We start from the raw sequence: 17,680 nt of genomic DNA, 5'->3' as shown, positions 1-17,680 counted from the left end.
GCATCAGTTACTGGAGCCGAGAAATGGCTCTTGCGGCCGGCGTCGGGGCTCCACAGTGCCACTCGAACGCCCTGCTGCTCCGTCGCAGGGCAAGGCCCTCTCCCGCGCAGGGCTGGTTGGCCAGTCTGCCGGCCAGGGCGGTGCAGCGTTTAGGGCCACGCCGGAAGACAGGCTCATTAATGACTATTAGCCAAGATGGGCAGGGACGTCGGATTTTATACCCAGAATAAACGCTGGGGGCAAGGCTCTCTTGCTTCACGCTGTTCTGACATACATGTATGCGGGTGTGTGCAATAGATACACGTAGACACTAGAAAGGCAGGTGGTCCCTGGACCCCTGCAGTATCACACGACGGGGTTTGGTAGCTGTTGATCAAATGCTGGACAAGGCTGTCTGGGAAAGACTTAGACCTTGGGAACTAGATTGTGGTTTCCCAGGCAGGCAGGCTGAGCAGATCTCACTCCCCTGGGCACCGCTGAGCTCCCAGCCCTGACCCCCTCCGCCTTGCTGGCTACAAAGGAACAGGGCCGCCCAGAGGGGGGGGCAAAGGGGGCAATTTGCCCCGGGCCCCGGGCTCCGCAGGGGCCCCCAAGAGAAGAGCGGAGGCTCCCGCCTCCGCCCCTCTCCTGGAGCCTCAGCGCATCAAGCGCCGAGTCTCCGCCAGGGCCCCTGAGCCCCGCCCCGATCCGAGCCGCGTGGTGAGGGGGCGGGGCTGGGAGCTCCAACGGGGCCTGAGCCCCGCCCCGCTCAGAGCGGCGTGGGGAGGGGGCGGGGCAGCTGCCTCCGCTCGGCGTGGAGCTCCCAGCCCCGCCCCCTCACCACGTGGCTCTGAGCGGGACGGAGCTCAGGCCCCGCCGGAGACGCGCTCGGGTAAGAGGCTGGGGCTGGGGCTGGGGCTGGGGCCGGGGCGGGGGGGAAGCGGGACCCGCCGCCGCAGCGCAGCCCGGTCTTCGGCGGCGGCGGGCCCCTTCTGTTCCGGGACCCGCCGCCGAAGTGCCCCGAAGGCCCGCGGGCTGCGCTTCGGCGGCGGGTCCCGCTTCGGCGGTAATTCGGCGGCGGGGGGCTCCCGCTGCGGGTCTTCAGGGCACTTTGGCGGCGGGTCCCGGAACGGAAGGGCCCCCCGCTACCGAAGACCCCGGGCCCCCGGAATCCTCTGGGCGGCCCTGCAAAGGAATCCTTCCCAGGCTGGATTTTGTGGCGTTGGCTTTAGACGGGGGAGGCAGAAGACGCGCGAGAGGAGAATGCCTGAGATGAAAGCAAAGAAGAGCCAAAGGAAGCAGGAGTAAAGAGGAAAAGATGAGGAGAGAGATGAAAGGAGCAGGAGAGAGAGAATGTTCCCTCCATTCATTTTAACAACCAGTCTCACTTCCCTGACACCGCTGCTTATTTGCTTCCTCCACACTTTCCCAGTTGTTTGCTTCCTTCCTTGGGCCTCATCCGTTCATGGACACAACATCTGAATTCTTCTTTGTCTGACAGTTTCCTTTCCAATACCGAACAGACTCTGTGGGGCCCACCTTGAATTCCTTCCCTGTCTCGAATTCGGGTGTGGGTTATTTCAAAACAAACAAGCCGTCCGTTGGCTCTGGGACCGGGTATCCTGAATACAGTCAGATTGGAGAGCAGCCCTCTGTGGTATTTGCACAGGGAGGTCTGATGGTGCCAGGCGTTCAGAAGAGCTCGGCACATTGGGTTCTCTTTTGCAAATCTGAGCAGGAGAGTCACAGTGGGAGCTGCTGGGTGCTGAGCCCTGGAAGATCTGCCCCGGGGGAGCGGTGTCTTGTGCTAATAATTCACTGTGGGCAGGAAAACATATTGAACATAAATATAAATCCCTGTAAACTTTTTGGGGCAGGGAGCTGGGCCTCCTTTATGTTTGTCCAGCACCTACGTTGTGAGGGCTACTGGAAATACATATTTATTATTATTTACAAACTATCACATAGAAAGAAAGAGAAAGATCAGTATTGCAAAAGGACAGGAAAAATCAGCACCACTCAGTTAACCAGCAGTAGCTATTTACTTTTAACTGGGAGCAACTAGAAAGTGGAAAAAAATATCTTTTCTTTCTGTTTCCTGCTTCTAGATCAGGGGTCGGCAACTTTTCAGAAGTGCTGGGCCGAGTCTTCATTTATTCACTCTAATTTAAGGTTTCGCGTGCCAGTAATACATTTTAAAAGGTCTCTTTCTATAAGTCTATAATATATAACTAAACTATTGTTGTATGTAAAGCAAATAAGGTTTTTAAAATGTTTAAGAAGCTTCATTTAAAATTAAATTAAAATGCAGAGCTCCCCTCTGGACCGGTTGGCCAGGACTTGGGCAGTGAGAGTGCCACTGAAAATCAGCTCACGTGCCGCCTTTGGCACGCGTGCCATAGGTTGCCACCCCTGTTCTAGATGGTAGATAATTTCCTAGCCAGTAGAGTGTATTTTTCCAACACTCCTCTCTATGGTCTGCAGCCTGGAAAATGCTCCATGTTTGTGGACTGATCCCTGCACTTTTCTGCACCACCCAAGCACTCCCAGATACCTGGGCACCCACCCACTCACCTTCCCCATCACCTCTACACCCCCTCCCTCCCATCTGCAGCCACCCGTTGGGTGTATTGGCCATACATTGAGGTTTACGGTTATGTGCACATAAATTAGGGTGATTTGCACAACCTGGCACAGGCGGAGCTGTGCAGAACGTGGCAGCTATGTCGACATATCACCGCAGGGCAAATAAAATAACGACTGGCACAGGGTGCTGCTTACTTCGGATTCAGACCAGAGGGGTTGTAACTAGGCTGATCACCCGTCCCTTATTGGGTGCCTGAATCAGGCCAACCGAGGATGCACTTTGTCCCTTATTGAATCTACCTCCCTGCAAAGGATCGGTCAGCACAATGCAAGCGCAGGAGTTTGCACACTGGTCCTTGCAATAAGCTTTGCCCTGCGTGTGCCCTTGCACGGCCCCTTTCTTTCCTTGAACCTAGTTCAGAGGCTGCACTGCCACAACAGCCGAGGGAAGCTCCGGCTTGCCAGGAGCAACGCGTTTTGCTAGAGCGAGGAGGGGCGAAAAGCATGACTCGGCAAAGCAGTCCCCTCGAGAAGCGCCCGCCTGCTTCGCTTTCCCAGCCCCGCGCGAGGCGAACCATAGAATCGAGCGTCCCTCCTGATTGGGCGCGGCAGGAGAAGTGGGCGGGCCCCGCAGGGGTGGCCTTGAGACACGTGTGCAGGGGGGGGAGCCGGAAGTGGCCGCAGGAGCTGGAGCTGGTGGCAGTGGCTGGGGGTCCCTGCAGTGCATGCAGTGAGTTGGGGTTTTTCCCATTCCCAGGGGGACTTTCAGGGCCTGCTGCAGATCAGAGTGAAAAGGCCCCCCTGGCCCTGCACGACCCACAGACACCCAGCCAACCAAGCAACCCAGGGGCTCTGGGTGGGGTGTTCCAGGGGGAAAAGCCCTTCACGCTGGGGGGCAGCAGGGCTGGCAGGGTTTAAACTTGCTAGTCCCTAGCTGGTGGGTGTATAAAGGAGCCCTCCCGAGTGTGCAAAAAGTAATAGGGCCCAGGACCACCCTTGCTGGCAGTGCTTAGGAGCAGGTTGCATTGTTCCAAGGTAGCTCATTCATTCACGTCCTGGTTGTGTGAGGCAGGGCCAGTGTTTTCTCCGGTGTGATTTGTAGGAGAGCTGGACGTGCAATAGGAGCGGCTTATTAATGATGTCTGAGGTGCTCATGGGCCCAGGGGGAGTGAAACTCCTGGAGTAGCAAGTCCTGGACTGTTGTAAACCAGCCTGGTGGGGGGTGCGCTTAGTGAACTTTCGCTTAAGAGTGAGATTGTCTTGTGTGCGTGAGGGAATGAAATGATAAGACTTCAGTTTAACAGGGCCCTGCTCTGTTTTGGTTTTGCAGCAAGACTTTTAAAAAGAAAAGGGACCTTTAAAAGACCAGGTCTGACACTGTGAGCCATGCATTCGCATGTGGGTCGGTTTGGACCACGAGAGTAATTTGAAATCTTTAGGGTGGATTGTAGAGTTGGGTTCTGTGTTGAGCTTTTGTGGTGAAGTAGGGAGTGAAAGTTGGAGTAGTGGAGGCGGGCATTTTTGTTAACCTTTAACGTTAAGTTCAGCAGGTAGAAAGAATCTGCACAGATTTCTAAAGAGATAGTGCAGAGATGTGCTAATACTTGTCCTTTTTCTTTCTTTTTTTTAAAGTCATGGTTGGCAGAGCGAAATATCTCAGTAAATGTCTCCTTGGGGGAGTGTGATATAACTGCTTCACGTTATCTAGGCATTCCTCAGATGAAATAATAAAACATCTGTGTTTCTTTCCTTACATGATTGGTTGCTGCTGAATAATATTATTTCAGAAGTATCCAAGTACCCTGCCTTAGCTCTCCTTTTCCTGCACAACATAAGTGTCTGCAAATTATTTGTGCAATGAAAATAGTGCTGTGAATGCACTAATGTTCAAAATGCTAAAGTGGGGTCAAACTGTCTTAGGCAACGTAGGTGGAACGTGGTGGGCGCGCTTTGGAGTGGCCTAAGCAGACACTTCTCTGGTGCAGTCTAAGTGAAATGGAAAAGAGCAAATGCATCCTTTTGCTCAGGGTGAGGAGGGTGTGCAGACTTAATTGCATCTCGCGTCTCATTTTTGAGGGGTGAACAGAAAAAGTGCTAGAAAGGGAAGCGGGAAGACCAAAGGTGGCCATAGGAACCATGCTTGTGGAGTTTGGATTGAAATGGTACTTTCTTTTCACTTGTTTATGGGAACTTTCTAAAATATCAACACTGCTAGGAATGTAACGGTGGGTTTTTCTTTTTCAGTCACTCCACATGTTGACCAACCTTTGAGCCTTGATCCTGCTCTTGGATTGAGTCACCATCCTAGTCCGTGAGGAGCTGCATGGGCTCCAGTCTGCCAATGGCAGGATTTCAACCCCCCAAACGCTGGCGTTCTGCCAGCCTGCCTGAACCAGAAACTGGCCATACACAAAAGTGAAATGGACCAGGGTAGGTTCGTTGGTGCGGGGTGAAATGCAGGCAAGCCTCCTGGGTAGCTGATGTAAACTACAGCTGTCATTCCTAATAGAAGGGCTTGTTCTTTCAGAAGTGCTGAGGACTTACAGCTCTGTAGAGAGCAACAGGGACTTAGCCCTTCTGAGAACCAGGCCCTAAGGTGCTGCTGTTAATAACAGGGAAGGGATGTCTTGTCCCCTGTAATGCCTGTTCTATGTTGCCGCTGTCTCTCTCCTAATGCACCAAATCTCTTCTAGGCCGGTAAAACCCGAGTGCGTTCAGCATGATCCAGAACTGCAGTCCGGTGGTCCAGGCGCTGCTCGGGACTTTATTTACCTGGGGGCTGACAGCTGCTGGCTCTGCGCTAGTCTTTGTATTTTCCAGTGGCCAGGTGGGTGTTGCCGTTCAGTTCTGAAAACACATTCCTCTTTCCAGACGCGATTTCTGTGTGATCAATACAAAATAATTAGGCCCTGATTTGGCCTGTATGGCTCTGACTTCTGGATGGGAAGAGGGAAGTCTTTATTTGCACATTATGATGTTGGAGGGAGTCTCCCTCCCACCCCTGCTCCCTTGTAAATCCAGCTCTCGGGTGCGTACCTAGGCACTTATGCCACACAAGCAAATATCTTTTGCATTTATTTTCCTCTGTGGGTCGGGGGAGGAAGGATGGAGGGAGGAGGAGGAGGGAGAGGAAGATTGGTGTTAGATTACAACTGTAAAGCCATCAAATGTGGTTCTCCTCAGGAAATGGGATGTGGAAAGACAGCTTCTTCCTCAACAGGTCTCCCTCCCTCTGTATGCGCAGGCAGGAGAGCAGGTTTTAATGACAAAAAGTAGCTCGTACTCCTGCTGGCCTGCTGGAGCCAGTGCAGCTGTGGGAGAGGGAGCTAGATTCTGTTCTGACTCGTGCATCAGCAGTGCTATCGTTCACCAAGTTCCAGCTGCTTGTCAGAATTTTGTTGCTGGGTGTAACCGAGTGGCCTACCTTGCTGGTGGTGGCACATGAGAAGGAAAGAACCCTGCTTGGCTCTCTGATCCGAGATGTGTTCGGTCAGGGAGCCTCGGCTCTGGAATAGCTCAGATCTGTTCACCATTGCAGCATCCTGCAAGGGCAGGCTGCTTTCTCAAGCGTTTGGGAGCAAGGGGTGAGCGGGCGGCTGAGATCTGCAGCTGGAGTAGCTTCTTCTCGGCTGCCTTTACGCCAGTGATGTACGGGACTTTATTTGGAACTTGGGTCAGTTCTGGGGTTGAACTAGCTGAGACTCTGCTCTGGCTCTTTGTCTCCTAAGCTGCCTTCTGAAAAGCTGCAGGCCTGTGTCAGTGTTTCCTTCGGATGTCATCCCACTTCCCAACCTATTTCTTATTGAAGCTCTTCTTGGGTGACCTATTCAGGAGCCTGGTTTTGAAGGGAGAGTCCCTTAGCGGGAGTATATTAATTTTTTCCCCTTGAGGAAGGGTGAATCACGCCGTGCGCAAGCTAGGCAGCAGGATGCCCTGAATAATTGACAGGGTGTGCAGTCAGTTGACTGATATTCTGGTTTCAGTATTTGTTGGATACAAACCAGACTTGAGAGAAAACTGAAGAACGGCAAACAAGATGCTCACCTGACAGAGGCAAAGTACAGCCTGAACTTTAAGCTCGTTCTTAGGTCCTCCTATATATAGCACGTTATATAGCAGCACACTGCCTAGGAAGGTGCTAAAGACTCACTGAAGTCAAAATGGGACATAAGCATGAGAAGTTAGGTACATGCTTTGAGAGGAAGGATTGCCTAGTGGTTAGGGTGCCAGCCTAGGGTTCAGGGGATCCAAGTTCCCTGCTCTACCAGAGACCCTGTGACACTGGGAAAATCACTTAGTGGCTCTGTGCCTCAGTTTCCCATCTGGAAAGTGGGGATAGTTGCACCACTTCCCAGGGATGTCGTGTACATTGAAGATTGGGAGGCACTCAAATACTGCAGTAATGGGGGAGCATATAAGGATCTTAGAATCAGGGCCAGAGCTGCGAACTCCCCTCAGCGCTGCTCTCATGCCATAAGCAGTTGCACCTTGTTTCTTTTAGCAGGTGGTAAATTAAATGCTCTGTTTTAATTTTCAGAGGCGGATCCTAGATGGAAGCCTGGGCTTCGCTGCTGGGGTAAGTACAGTACCCACTGGGACATCCTAATTCTGCTCATCCTCTGCCGCAAGTACTCTCCTAAGCCACCCCCTTGCTTCGTCTGGCTGTGTCATCACATTGATGTTTTTTGTGTGTGTCCGAGATCTAATTAAGGCTACGTGAGGCAGGGAAGGAATCTGGTAAAGCAGCGGTTCCAAGCTTTAGCAACCCGAGGAACATCAAAACATTTTGATTTTAAAAAATGTTGCGGCCCCACAAACTCCCTGCTCAGCCACAGGCCCCGCCCTCACCCCTTCCCCAAAGGTCGCACCCCTGCCCCACTTCTTCCCCTGCTCCACTTTTGCCCCTCCTCTTCCCCACCTCTTTCTGCCCCCTCCCCCAAGTGTGCCCTGTCCCCGCTCCTCTCCCTCCCAGCGCCTCCTGCATGCTGGGGAACAGCTGTTCAGCGGCGTGCAGGAGGCACTGAGAGGGAGCGGGAGAAGCAGGGACGGGACACGCTCAGGGGAGGGGGTGGAATCATATCAGCAGGGCCAGCGGCCCCGAACCAACTCCTCCCCTGCCCTCCCAATGCCTCCTGCACACTGGGGAACAGGTGTTCGCTGGCATGCAGGAGGCGCGGGGGAGGAGTTGATCAGCGGGGCCGGCGGACCCCCTGGAGTTTGAGAAACGCTGTGGTACAGCCTGGTTAAAGTCCTGTCCCATGTCACTGCCTCCTAGGGGAGGTTGGAGGTAGTGCAGCCTGGACAGATGCCGTGTCTGTCTGGCACAAAGCAGGATTTTTCACCTGTGGTGGGTGTGGCCTTCACGTTCAGTGCTGCTTGTCTGGATTTTCTGAAGTGTGCCCCTTGCAACTTCTTTCTGTGGCTAGGAGGAGTGAAAGAACCTTGATCCTGCACAGACTGACGCACGTGGCTAACTTTGTGTCTGAGTATCCCAGTGATTTCAGGTGCTTGAAGTCGTCAGGGGGGAGTTGAGCCTTTACATGATTCAGGCCTAAATCAACAGCCTCATGTAAACGGAACGGTTATTATGAGACTGTGTGTTTCTGCAAGGCACGCGGTAATTCGGGGGACGGGTTGAAGAGTTGGCTTAGACAGCATCAGGGCAGGCTGGTGGAAAACCTCCCGAGGATTCGGGTGAGCTTGGTATCTTGTATTCTGAATTGGTAAATCACTGGCTTGTCTTCTAGGAGCTTGAATGTACGTGAGCAGCTGAGCAACCAATGTAGAAATGTCTCTGGCTCTGGGTGCTTAGAGGAAACTGCTGGCCGTTTCCCACTTCCTTTGGAGGTGCTGCCCACCTTGCAAGGTCCATGCCCCTTTCTAGGAGGCATGTGGCAATGGGGAAAAGCCCCAGAGGAATGCTTTGGCTCCTGGCCTTGGTGTCTAGCGCAGGAAAGGAGGTCCAGATGTTGGGTTGCAGTGCACTGTGGGTGTGAAGGTGTTACTTTTTCAAGTCTGGCTCTGTGGCCACCCAGCACTGGGCACTGTCTTGTTTAGTTCTCTCCCAGAATGCTTTGGGGTCCGTGTTCCTGGCCAGTGGCGTAATAGGGTGGCAGGTAGCTAGAGTTTTGGCCTTAATTGAGGGCGTCCTGGCTTGTCTCTCTAAAGCACGCCTCTGGATCATTGTTCTAATCAGGCCTGTGTGGCTGAATGATTCTGCGAAACATACAGATCCTGGTTGATTGAGTGTGTATCCTGTATGTGTCAGCAACTCCTGGAGCACAGCAAATGCCCATCTGTGCTCGAGGCAAGCTGGAAGCCCATTCACCTGTCTGCAGTGGATTTCTGGCTGCTTTGTTTTTTCTGCAGCAGTTAATAACATTGCTAGCAGCTAAAACTACCCGAGGATGCTCTGATTGCTGGCCCGGCCCCCTCGGTGGAGCATGCTGCACAAAAAGAACCAGCTGCAAATTGTCCAGGCTTCCGGATGGCATTAGCGGGCCTGAATTGCCAAAGTGCCATACAGGGCAGGGTCGGGTTTCATTTGCTGCTGGCCTGTGTTGAGCCATGCGGTATTGTTGGACTGAGGTTTCCAAACTCTGCTTGCTGGTGGTCTGCAGCCAGCCAATCCGTGGTGACCCCTCATTTCCCGCTGGTAAATCAGGCTGAGCACGGCTGGAAATCCACGAGGTGCTTTCCTGATATTGCTGCTCTAGGATGCTAGTTGCTGCAGTTGCCACCAAGAGGCTGTGGAACTGCCGAAGAGGAGCCGTCCGCCGGGTTTCCCTCCTGTCTTAAAATGTGGCCAACTCTGCAGAAGTCCGAGAGCCGCGGCAGCAGAACATTAACCCCCTGAAAGCATTTCTGTGCAAGTGTAGTGGGGGTGGGGGAATGGCTGGGCCCCGCGGGTCTGCTTAATGTCTTAACAGAGATGAGATCCTCGCACCTCTCAGCACTTCTGCGACCTGATGAGCCGTTGGCTACAGCAGCGTCGTCTCCTCCGGGTGTCCGCCTCTCCTCTCCAGCTGTCGCGCGTGGTCTCTCGTACTCTTCTGGGTTTGTTAATGGCTGCATTGTCTGTTGGACACCTCTTGCCCCATCTGCCAGCCTGCGAACCCCTCCCCGCTTTTCCTGGGTGATAATGGGACCTCCCTGTAGCAACCGCAGCAATTGACTTGGATGGGGACGTGTCAAATGTATTGTTAGCGCCCCTCAGATGAGGCTTAGCAGTTGGGAACGAGGAGGAGAGGCAGCGCTGTGTGTGTCTCCAGCCAGCTGCACGGGAAGAATGGCTGCGGCAGGAGATGAATGCGCAGGGTTATTTTTGTGGTCATTGCCTGTCTGAGTGGGACAGAATGGCTGGGCTAACGTTGGTAGATTTGCCTTTGTTCTTCAAAGGTGGCATCTGAGATTTCTTCTTCCTTCTTGGGGCGGGAGTGTCTCTTTGTTTAGTGTTAGTACAGCACCTAGTGCGCTGGGGTCCGGTCTGTGACCGCGTGCCTTTGGGTTACAGTAATAGAAATAATACTCTTCGAAGGGTCTCGTATTGCAGCAGTCCTTCCACTGCGGATGGCAGCATCCCGTTCTCTAACTCTGCCTCCAGCCTTTCTGCTCGCCCTCTGAGCTGAACCTTACTCGTCATGTTTTTCTCCTATGAAAACAAGATGCACCCGGGGTAGAATACAGAGGTGCTGGGCGCATCCTCCCTGGGCTCTGCTGATGCACCTCAATCCCTGAGCCCCGGCACTTTCTGCTATTGCAGTGCCACGCTCTTGGCAGGTCAGACACTGGGCCTCCATCCCGATCCCCGGATTACCCTCTTAGTCTGGCCCTGGCCCTAGCCAGCTCTGCTGATGCTGTTCATTCCAGAGTCACTGAACTCCCTGTCCCTTCCCTGCGGCAGTTCCTTCTGCTTTAGCCTGGGGATCCGCCAGAGCTGTCTTGACCTTGATATTTCTGTTGCTGGACTAAACACTCTCACGGTTCTAACTGTCAGACTCACCAGACGTGACCTAAGCAAATGCCCACCAGCAGCTCGGCTGAGAGCCCTGTTCTCCTGTCACCGCATGAGCTGAAGGGGGGTCCCGTTGCTTTAGGGGTGCAGCATCCAGTTCTTTTTTCAGCCACGTGTACCAAATTCACCAGCCATGGTGGTGAAATTGATGCTGAAGAAACAGAGCTGCTGCCAGCAGCCTCCTGATTTGAAGGCGCTGCTCGGGCGTCTCACATGTTGCTACGGTGTTGGTTTATTTAAAGCGACTGCATCATGGGTTCAGTGACTTGCCACTGTGTCCAAGTGCTTGGCATTAGCTGCGTCGGCCAAACTGCCAAATGCTGGCATAGGCACAAGTTGGGGCCCGTCTCCTAATCTCGTAGCTCTGTCGAATGAAACTGGCAGCAACGGGATGATGGTTGGGTGGCTGCTGTTTGTCAGCGTCCCCAGATGCGAGCGCTCTGGTAATTATGGAAAGACTCATGAGAGGACTGGCAACTTACACCGGTCCTGAGGTAGCCTCCCGGCAGCGCCAGAGCTCATTTCTGATCAGATGAAATGTGCAAGGAATGTGCTGCCTGCTTTGCTAGTGGGCTGGCCAGTCAGTTATCACCACGAGGGGTTTGTCCGTGATGGGTGGAATCTGACCTCTCTGGCTTGTGATGCTTGGGTGTTCACACACCAGCGCACTAAAAAACTTCCTCCAGGTGCTCCCGAGATTAGCAAGAAAGCTGGCCTGGCTCTGTCTGTTTAGAAAACCTCCAGATTCGGACAGGGCTGGATCTAGCAATTTTAGAAACCAAGCAGGATGCTTGATATTGGTCAACGTAGCATTTGCCACTCTGGCTCTGTCTCGGCTGCTACCCTGATACTGAGAGAGGTCAGTACCAGATGCTTCAGAGGAAGGCGCGAAACACAGTGGAGTGGACAACTACAGAGTAACCTGTCCATGGGTAGAGGTCTCCCGGGATGGGAGCTGTGTGCATGCTGTCAGTCCCTGGAGCCTGTAGGGCCGTGGTTCTCAAACGTTTTGTACTGCGACGCCTCTGAGTGCGACTCCCCATTAGGAATTAAAAACACGTGTATATTTAAAAGTGATATTTGTATGTTTGTTAATCTCTCTTTTCACAGCAGACTTACTAGCTGGGAGGTATGTACTCGTGACCCCCTCGTAATAACCTCACGACCCCCAGTTTGAGAGCCCCTCCTGTAGAGTGCAGTGGTGTGGGTAAGGCCCCAATGTTGTGATGGAACCGTATTCCTTAATGTCTGCGTACACCTCTTCCTGCAAAATCTGTGTCCGAGGGCTGTATTTATCTGGTAAAAGAGCAAACTAACTTCCTCCAAAGGCTGTTCTCAGCCCAGCTTCTCGGACACTTCTAGTGTTGTACAGCTGTTTATTGCCTGAGATGGTTTTGTTGCACTGTGCCCCTGGGCGATAGGATTCACTTGCATTTTAGTGTGGAGTTTTCCCCCCCCACAGCTGGCTCCTGAAGAACAGGAGACTGGCCTGATGGTCTGAGCAGCTCTGGAGCGGTTCCCTAGGAGCACAGCTGATGGGAGTTGGAGCGTCTGCTGGAGTTGCCTTTAGTTTTGAGTGGGTGGAGGTCCTGTGTTTTGGTGCGGGATGCTGTGCCGAGTTCTTCACTCTCGGGAGAAGTTGGGGGGCAGAGTGGCATGGTCCATGGAGCTGGGATCTTGTGCGCTGGTGGGCAATAATGTCCTGCCCCAGCTAGCACCTTCTGTCTGAGGCTCTGAAAGTGCTTTATATGCATTAATAAACGAAGCCTCACAACTGTTAGTTCTCCCCATTATGCAGATGGGAAAACTGAGGCACGGAGTTTTGAGTTACATGCTCTCGGTCGCACAGGGAGTCTGTGGCAGAGCTGGGGATGGGACCGTTTCCTGCCTCCTACTCCTACCAGTTATCGAAAGGATGACTCCTCTGTATAAAAGAAGCTGCTCGTGTGGCTTCCTGGACCTACATGGTGCAAAATGAGGGTGCCATGAGCATGAGACCAGATGCCTTTTGAGATGCATCCAGCAGTTACAAATCAGCTGTGAGTTGTCGTGGGCATTCTTTTGAATCCCTAATGACACGACACTCTAACCTTTCCGAATCAGTTAGAAACTTCCCGCGGACCTCACCTCTTTGTGTTGGCGTCAAGCTTGGGCAAGAATAATTAATCTTCCTCTTTTGGAAAATCGCCATCTCCTGCGACTCAGCATGCTGTGTGAAGGGCTTTGAAACAAGTATTATCTGAGCACCAGGTGGCTTGCATGGAACCTAGAGAGAAACGAATTGGCAGGAACCCGGCTGGAAGCCGGACTGAATTCCACTGTGCTGCTTGTTAATAAGCTGGGCTGTGAATTCTTCATTGCGGATAGATAGAGAATGCCACACGCTTTGTGGTATGCGGACTAGCTGGAGCAAGATGAGCTATTCACTGCTCCTATCCAGTCTCGACCTGCTTCGTTAAGTGACCAGAGGAGCAATACAGAAAGAGATTAATTTGCAAGCTTTCTTGAGTGGCTTCCTTCCTATTGAAAAATAGGATGGGGAAAATAGCCGATTAAAAAAAGCCATGTGTTATTTCTTAACCCCCCCGCCCCCCTTAAAAGCTGTTTCTTCAGGTTGCCGTTACACTGCCGCAATCTTGGGTTATTTTGATTGTTAAATATGTTTCTGCTAAACCCTTGTTTCTCCCTTTGATTGCGAGTATGTAGTCAGTGCCTCTTGCAGCCAAGGCAGAGAGGAAGTCTGTTTTGCTTCTTGTATACAAAGCCTCTTCCACAGAAAATACTTGCACATTAAAAAGCAAGCGCAAAAGCAATGAGCTGCTGGTTGTGATTGAGCAACCCTACAATAACAAACCGGCGGGACCAGCCCCATTGCTCACAATCAGCCCTGATAGAAATCGCTTTACCAACAGGCCTTTAGTCAGACTAGTTGCTCCTGCTTTGCTGGGATTTCTGCTATCTCTGCTTTAATCTGGGCTCCCTGGCATGCCCTGGGGTTAAATCCATGTAAAATAACGTGATGGAGCATCATAGGGTGATTGCACTACAGTACCCAGCCAGCGTGTATGTGCAAACCTCTTCTGCGCACAGACATACACCAGGTGCTGGGAGAGTAGATTTCTGCATCCATAAGGATGGAAGAGCTAGAGAACACCTCTCTATAGAGATGCAGATTAGATGCTGACCTTAACTTTCTGTGCTAGAGCAACCTGATGTGTGAAGTGGAGTGTGCTGAAAATTGCTTTGAGCTTTGGCCTCCGCTGCATTTTGTTCAGTGGATGGAGGGAAGAGAGGCAGAAGCTAGCTTTTGAAAAAAATTTTTCTTTCTTTTTCTCTCCATTCTCTCTGTTTTGCCTTCAGACACTCTGTCTCTGGGTTTTGAAGTGAAGATTTGGACCTGAGGATCCAAATTAGGTGCAGATAACTCCACTTCTCGATAATGGTCCATCACGCTGTCTTGTCCTTTTGGCCTGGCACTGCCAGCTTTTCACTGCTATAATAATTTCTGGCCCTCTTGGTTCGTGTCGCTGGTCTTTGGGTTCAGAGGAACGCTTCTAGACTGGTCTTGGTCCGTACGTAGCTTCGGACAGGTGGGACTTTCAGTCCTGGCAGGAGTACAGCCTGAATCCGTTGCTCTTTTGAAGAACACAAAGTACACGATCTAAACGGCTGCAAATGGCTCGTGATTTTTGGGGTGTTTGACTTGGGACATCTACAGAGGACTGTTTCCGAAGGTGGGTGCTGGGCACTTCCTGAAAATCAGGCCCGTTTTTAAGATGTTTTGAATTGAGCACCCAAAATCACTAGCGAGACACTCCTGAAAACATATGCCTGTGCTTCCCAGAGGGCAGCTCACGGTCTTCTGAATAGAACATCATGCATGAGGAACAGGAGTATTTGTGGCACCTTAAAGACTAACACATTTATTTTAGCATGAGCTTTCGTGAATTTGTTAGTCTTTAAGGTGCCACAAATACTCCTGTTCTTTTTGCGGATACAGACTAACACGGCTGCTACTCTGAAACCTGTCATCATGCATGAGGTGTTCTTGCCCGTTCTAGCTGGGGGTTTGTGTTTCACCTTTGGTCCCAGCAGGGGGGCTGGAACAGTTTGTGTAGTGGGGGTGCTGAGAGCCATTGAACCAAACTGTGAACCCTGTGTATGATGGAAACCGCTTCAGGTCAGGGGGTGGAACGAGCACCCCTAGTTCCAGCACCTATGAGCCCTGGAACGTCTTTAACAAAGCTTCAGTACAAGATTTGGTTATTGTATCAATGCCCCTCTGAAAAGAGAAAGGCAGTGTGCTCTGCATCTTGAGGAAGGGGATAGCCCATGGTTAAGGCATCAGCCTGGGACTTGAGAAGCAAGGGTTCAATTCCCGGCTCTGCCACAAACATCCTCTCTGACCTTGGTCAAGTTACTTAGTCTCTCTGTCTCAATTCCCCACCTGCAAACTGGGGATAATAGCACTGCCCTGCCTCTCAGGAGGGTTGTGTATACTGAAAACCGAGATGATTAGTTACCGTGGTGATAGGGTCTTAATAACCTGGAGGTGGGCATCTGATGTGGGATCCAGACATCATGTGCTCCGAGAGTGAGAGTCTGAGAAGTGCTGTCTCTTCCCACTGAAGTTTACCATACCGATACACACAGTCAGCTTCCCAGAGGGCCTGATGTTCCATCTTCCCTCACTGCGTTGGCGTTCAGTTCGCTGCCCTCGGGAAAAGGGAGAGCTTTAAACAGCACCTGACTTGTCCGGCGTTGAATCTTCCCTTTCAGGGCCAGATAAAATTGGGTTGGGAACATGCAAAGCTGAAATGCCTTCCCAAGCGCGGGGCCCGGTCTTGGTATCAGCGCCTTAATGAGGCAAAGTTCCTTCTTGCTGAACAGTTTGGCTGATGAAACGTTCTCTTGAGTGTCTCCCTCCATCCCCATATATTTTCTTCTGTGGATGGAGATCTCCCTTCTCCCTCCCTTGCAAGACTTGTGGCTTTAATCGGGTACATCGTTAAAATTGCCACTGCCGATGAAACCACGGCAGAAGCCTGCGTTCTGGTCTTGCGTCAGCCCTGTGGTGTGGTGACAACATACCGTGCTGCTGCTTAGCAACAGACTGTCTTCGCTGTGAAAATGGGTGTTTTTTTTTTCTTTTACAGTGCATCGAGATAGCTAATGTGATGGAAAATCCTGCTGGAGACAGGGCACGGAGAAGTGCTTTAACTTGGGATCGAGTGTCAAGGTCAACCCTGTGTGCAGTCGCCTGGGTTTTACTTTGGCTAGCTACCCCGAGGTGGGAACAGACGTCTCAACGTACAGCGCACCTCTCGTTTGCAGTGAAGCCACGGGCTGGCACCATGAAATCGCAGGGGCCCCCCCCCTCGCATGGTGACTGTTACTTGTCCCTGATGACAAAGTGAAAGCCAAAGTGAAACTCAAGGTCCCATTAGTAGGGACTCTGGAATTGAGCTTTGGAGGGGGGCTGCCATGGGACAAATGCCACCACCGGTGCTGACAAGAACAGGCGTGTTCCCCCGGCAGGGAGGTTTGCATTACCATAGAGTGGTCCTTCTCTGACAGATTGTTGTGCCCAGTCTTTGGCTAGATGGCAGCTCCTGGTGCTAAGGAAGTATGGTCTAGTGGTTAGGGTGCTAGTCTAAGACTTGGGAGACCTGAATTCAATTCCCAGTCTGCCACAGACTGTCTTTGTGGCCTTGGGTCAGTCACTTGGCAGCTCTGTGCCTCAGTTTCCCCACCTGTAAAAGGGAGCTAGTCCCAACCTCCCGGGGGTGTTGTGAGGATAAACACACTAAACATCGTGAGATGCTCCAATAGCATTTTAATGGGGGCTATAGAAATACCCAGGAAATACTGGGCAGGGGAAGGTTTGTTTCCCTGGTTAAAACTGGTGCATGGCACAGCCACCTTTGAGCCAGTGTGAGTCTGGCTCCGGGAAGCCCCATCTTCACTAGGGAAGGCTGGCGCACACCTGCCGCTCCACTGGCATTGAGTTATTGAGCTAGCAAATTAAAACAAATCCGCTCCCTGGCTTTGTTTGCTGCTTGTTCTCAGGCTGACAAGAGATGCTGCCATCTCTGGTTACTGTGACACAATCAGCAAAGGTGTCTGGGCTGCCAGAGACCTCTCTGTATTTAAATGCCCAGCTTCCTTTCCTGCCACTCTCCATGCTCTCCCTTCCCTCCTCTTCCTCCTGGGTTCAGAGCAGCCGGCGGGCTTATGGACATCATTCCATCTTGGCTCCGGAGCATTAAACGACTTTTAATTAACATCTCCGAATTAATGCTGTTTCCGAGGCATTCTGAAGCCATGCATGAGCGTACAAGGGCCAAACTGTGCTTTGAGCTGCATGCCCAGCTCCCATTGCATGTCTCAGAGCACCCTTTGTTTTTGGGTTGCTGAAGATCAGCTGAGCCCCTGGTTCTGTCCCTGTCTGGCCTCTGGCTAGCTGTAGTTCCAATGGGTAGCCGGTCACTTAGAAGTGTGTGTGTGTGTGTGTGAGTGTGTGTGTGCGCGCGGGGGGTGGGGGTGGTTGGTTGTTTTTTCTTTTCACTCCCTTTGTACTACTAGCCCATTGGTGCCTCCTGGGTTTCTTTCAGTTCGACATTGCATTGGATGGGAACTGCCACTGGCATGTGTGATTGATCCCAAGGCAACGTCTTGCGGAGTGGGTGGAACACAGAGCAGGGAAATAGGAGTCAGCGTTTTATTTGTGTCTCTGCCATAAACTTGCTCAATGACCTTGGGCAAGTCACTTCACTTGTCTTTGTCTTGTTTTTTTTCCTGCCTGCCAAGTGGGGCTAAGACTTCCCAACTCCTAAAGGTGTGTTGGGGTTGGAGGTTCGAGTGCTTGCTTTGAGCGACTAGTATGAAAGGCGCTAATGAAGGCGGAGGGTCAGCTGGGTGGATAACCAAGCTGGCTATACTCATTGCAGGGATGAGGGCTCCCTAACCAGAACCTCCGCAAGGGATGTGCTGGGAATAGAGGAGCAATATCCTCTCCGATCCCAGCAACAGAGGTTACTCAGTGACTCTGACCAGGTGTTTCCCTCTGGCTCCTCTCCACTGGGGGCAGCAGTGATGGGA

General features: G+C 52.0%; 1 protein-coding gene across 2 annotated transcripts in view; it reads left to right on the top strand.

Annotated features, from left to right (window-relative positions):
- Positions 1 to 3,225: 3,225 nt before the first annotated feature.
- Positions 3,226 to 17,680, top strand: part of SLC39A11 (solute carrier family 39 member 11) — a 245,794-nt gene continuing 231,339 nt past the window's right edge. Inside the window, exons 1-3 of one of the 2 annotated variants that reach the window (XM_044984502.1) lie at positions 3,226 to 3,295; positions 5,259 to 5,392; positions 7,103 to 7,141. In XM_044984502.1, coding sequence (XP_044840437.1) covers positions 5,285 to 5,392; positions 7,103 to 7,141 — 147 coding nt within the window. In that variant the 5' untranslated portion in view covers positions 3,226 to 3,295; positions 5,259 to 5,284. Of the gene's footprint in view, positions 3,296 to 4,841; positions 4,996 to 5,258; positions 5,393 to 7,102; positions 7,142 to 17,680 lie in introns of those variants that run through there. The other variant, XM_044984501.1, reaches the window with a different exon arrangement.

The sequence above is a fragment of the Mauremys mutica genome, chromosome 12 (assembly GCF_020497125.1).
Source record: "Mauremys mutica isolate MM-2020 ecotype Southern chromosome 12, ASM2049712v1, whole genome shotgun sequence".
Lineage (NCBI taxonomy): Eukaryota > Metazoa > Chordata > Testudines > Geoemydidae > Mauremys > Mauremys mutica.
Note: the sequence above shows the minus strand (reverse complement) of the source record. Positions and strands in the feature narration are given on the sequence as shown.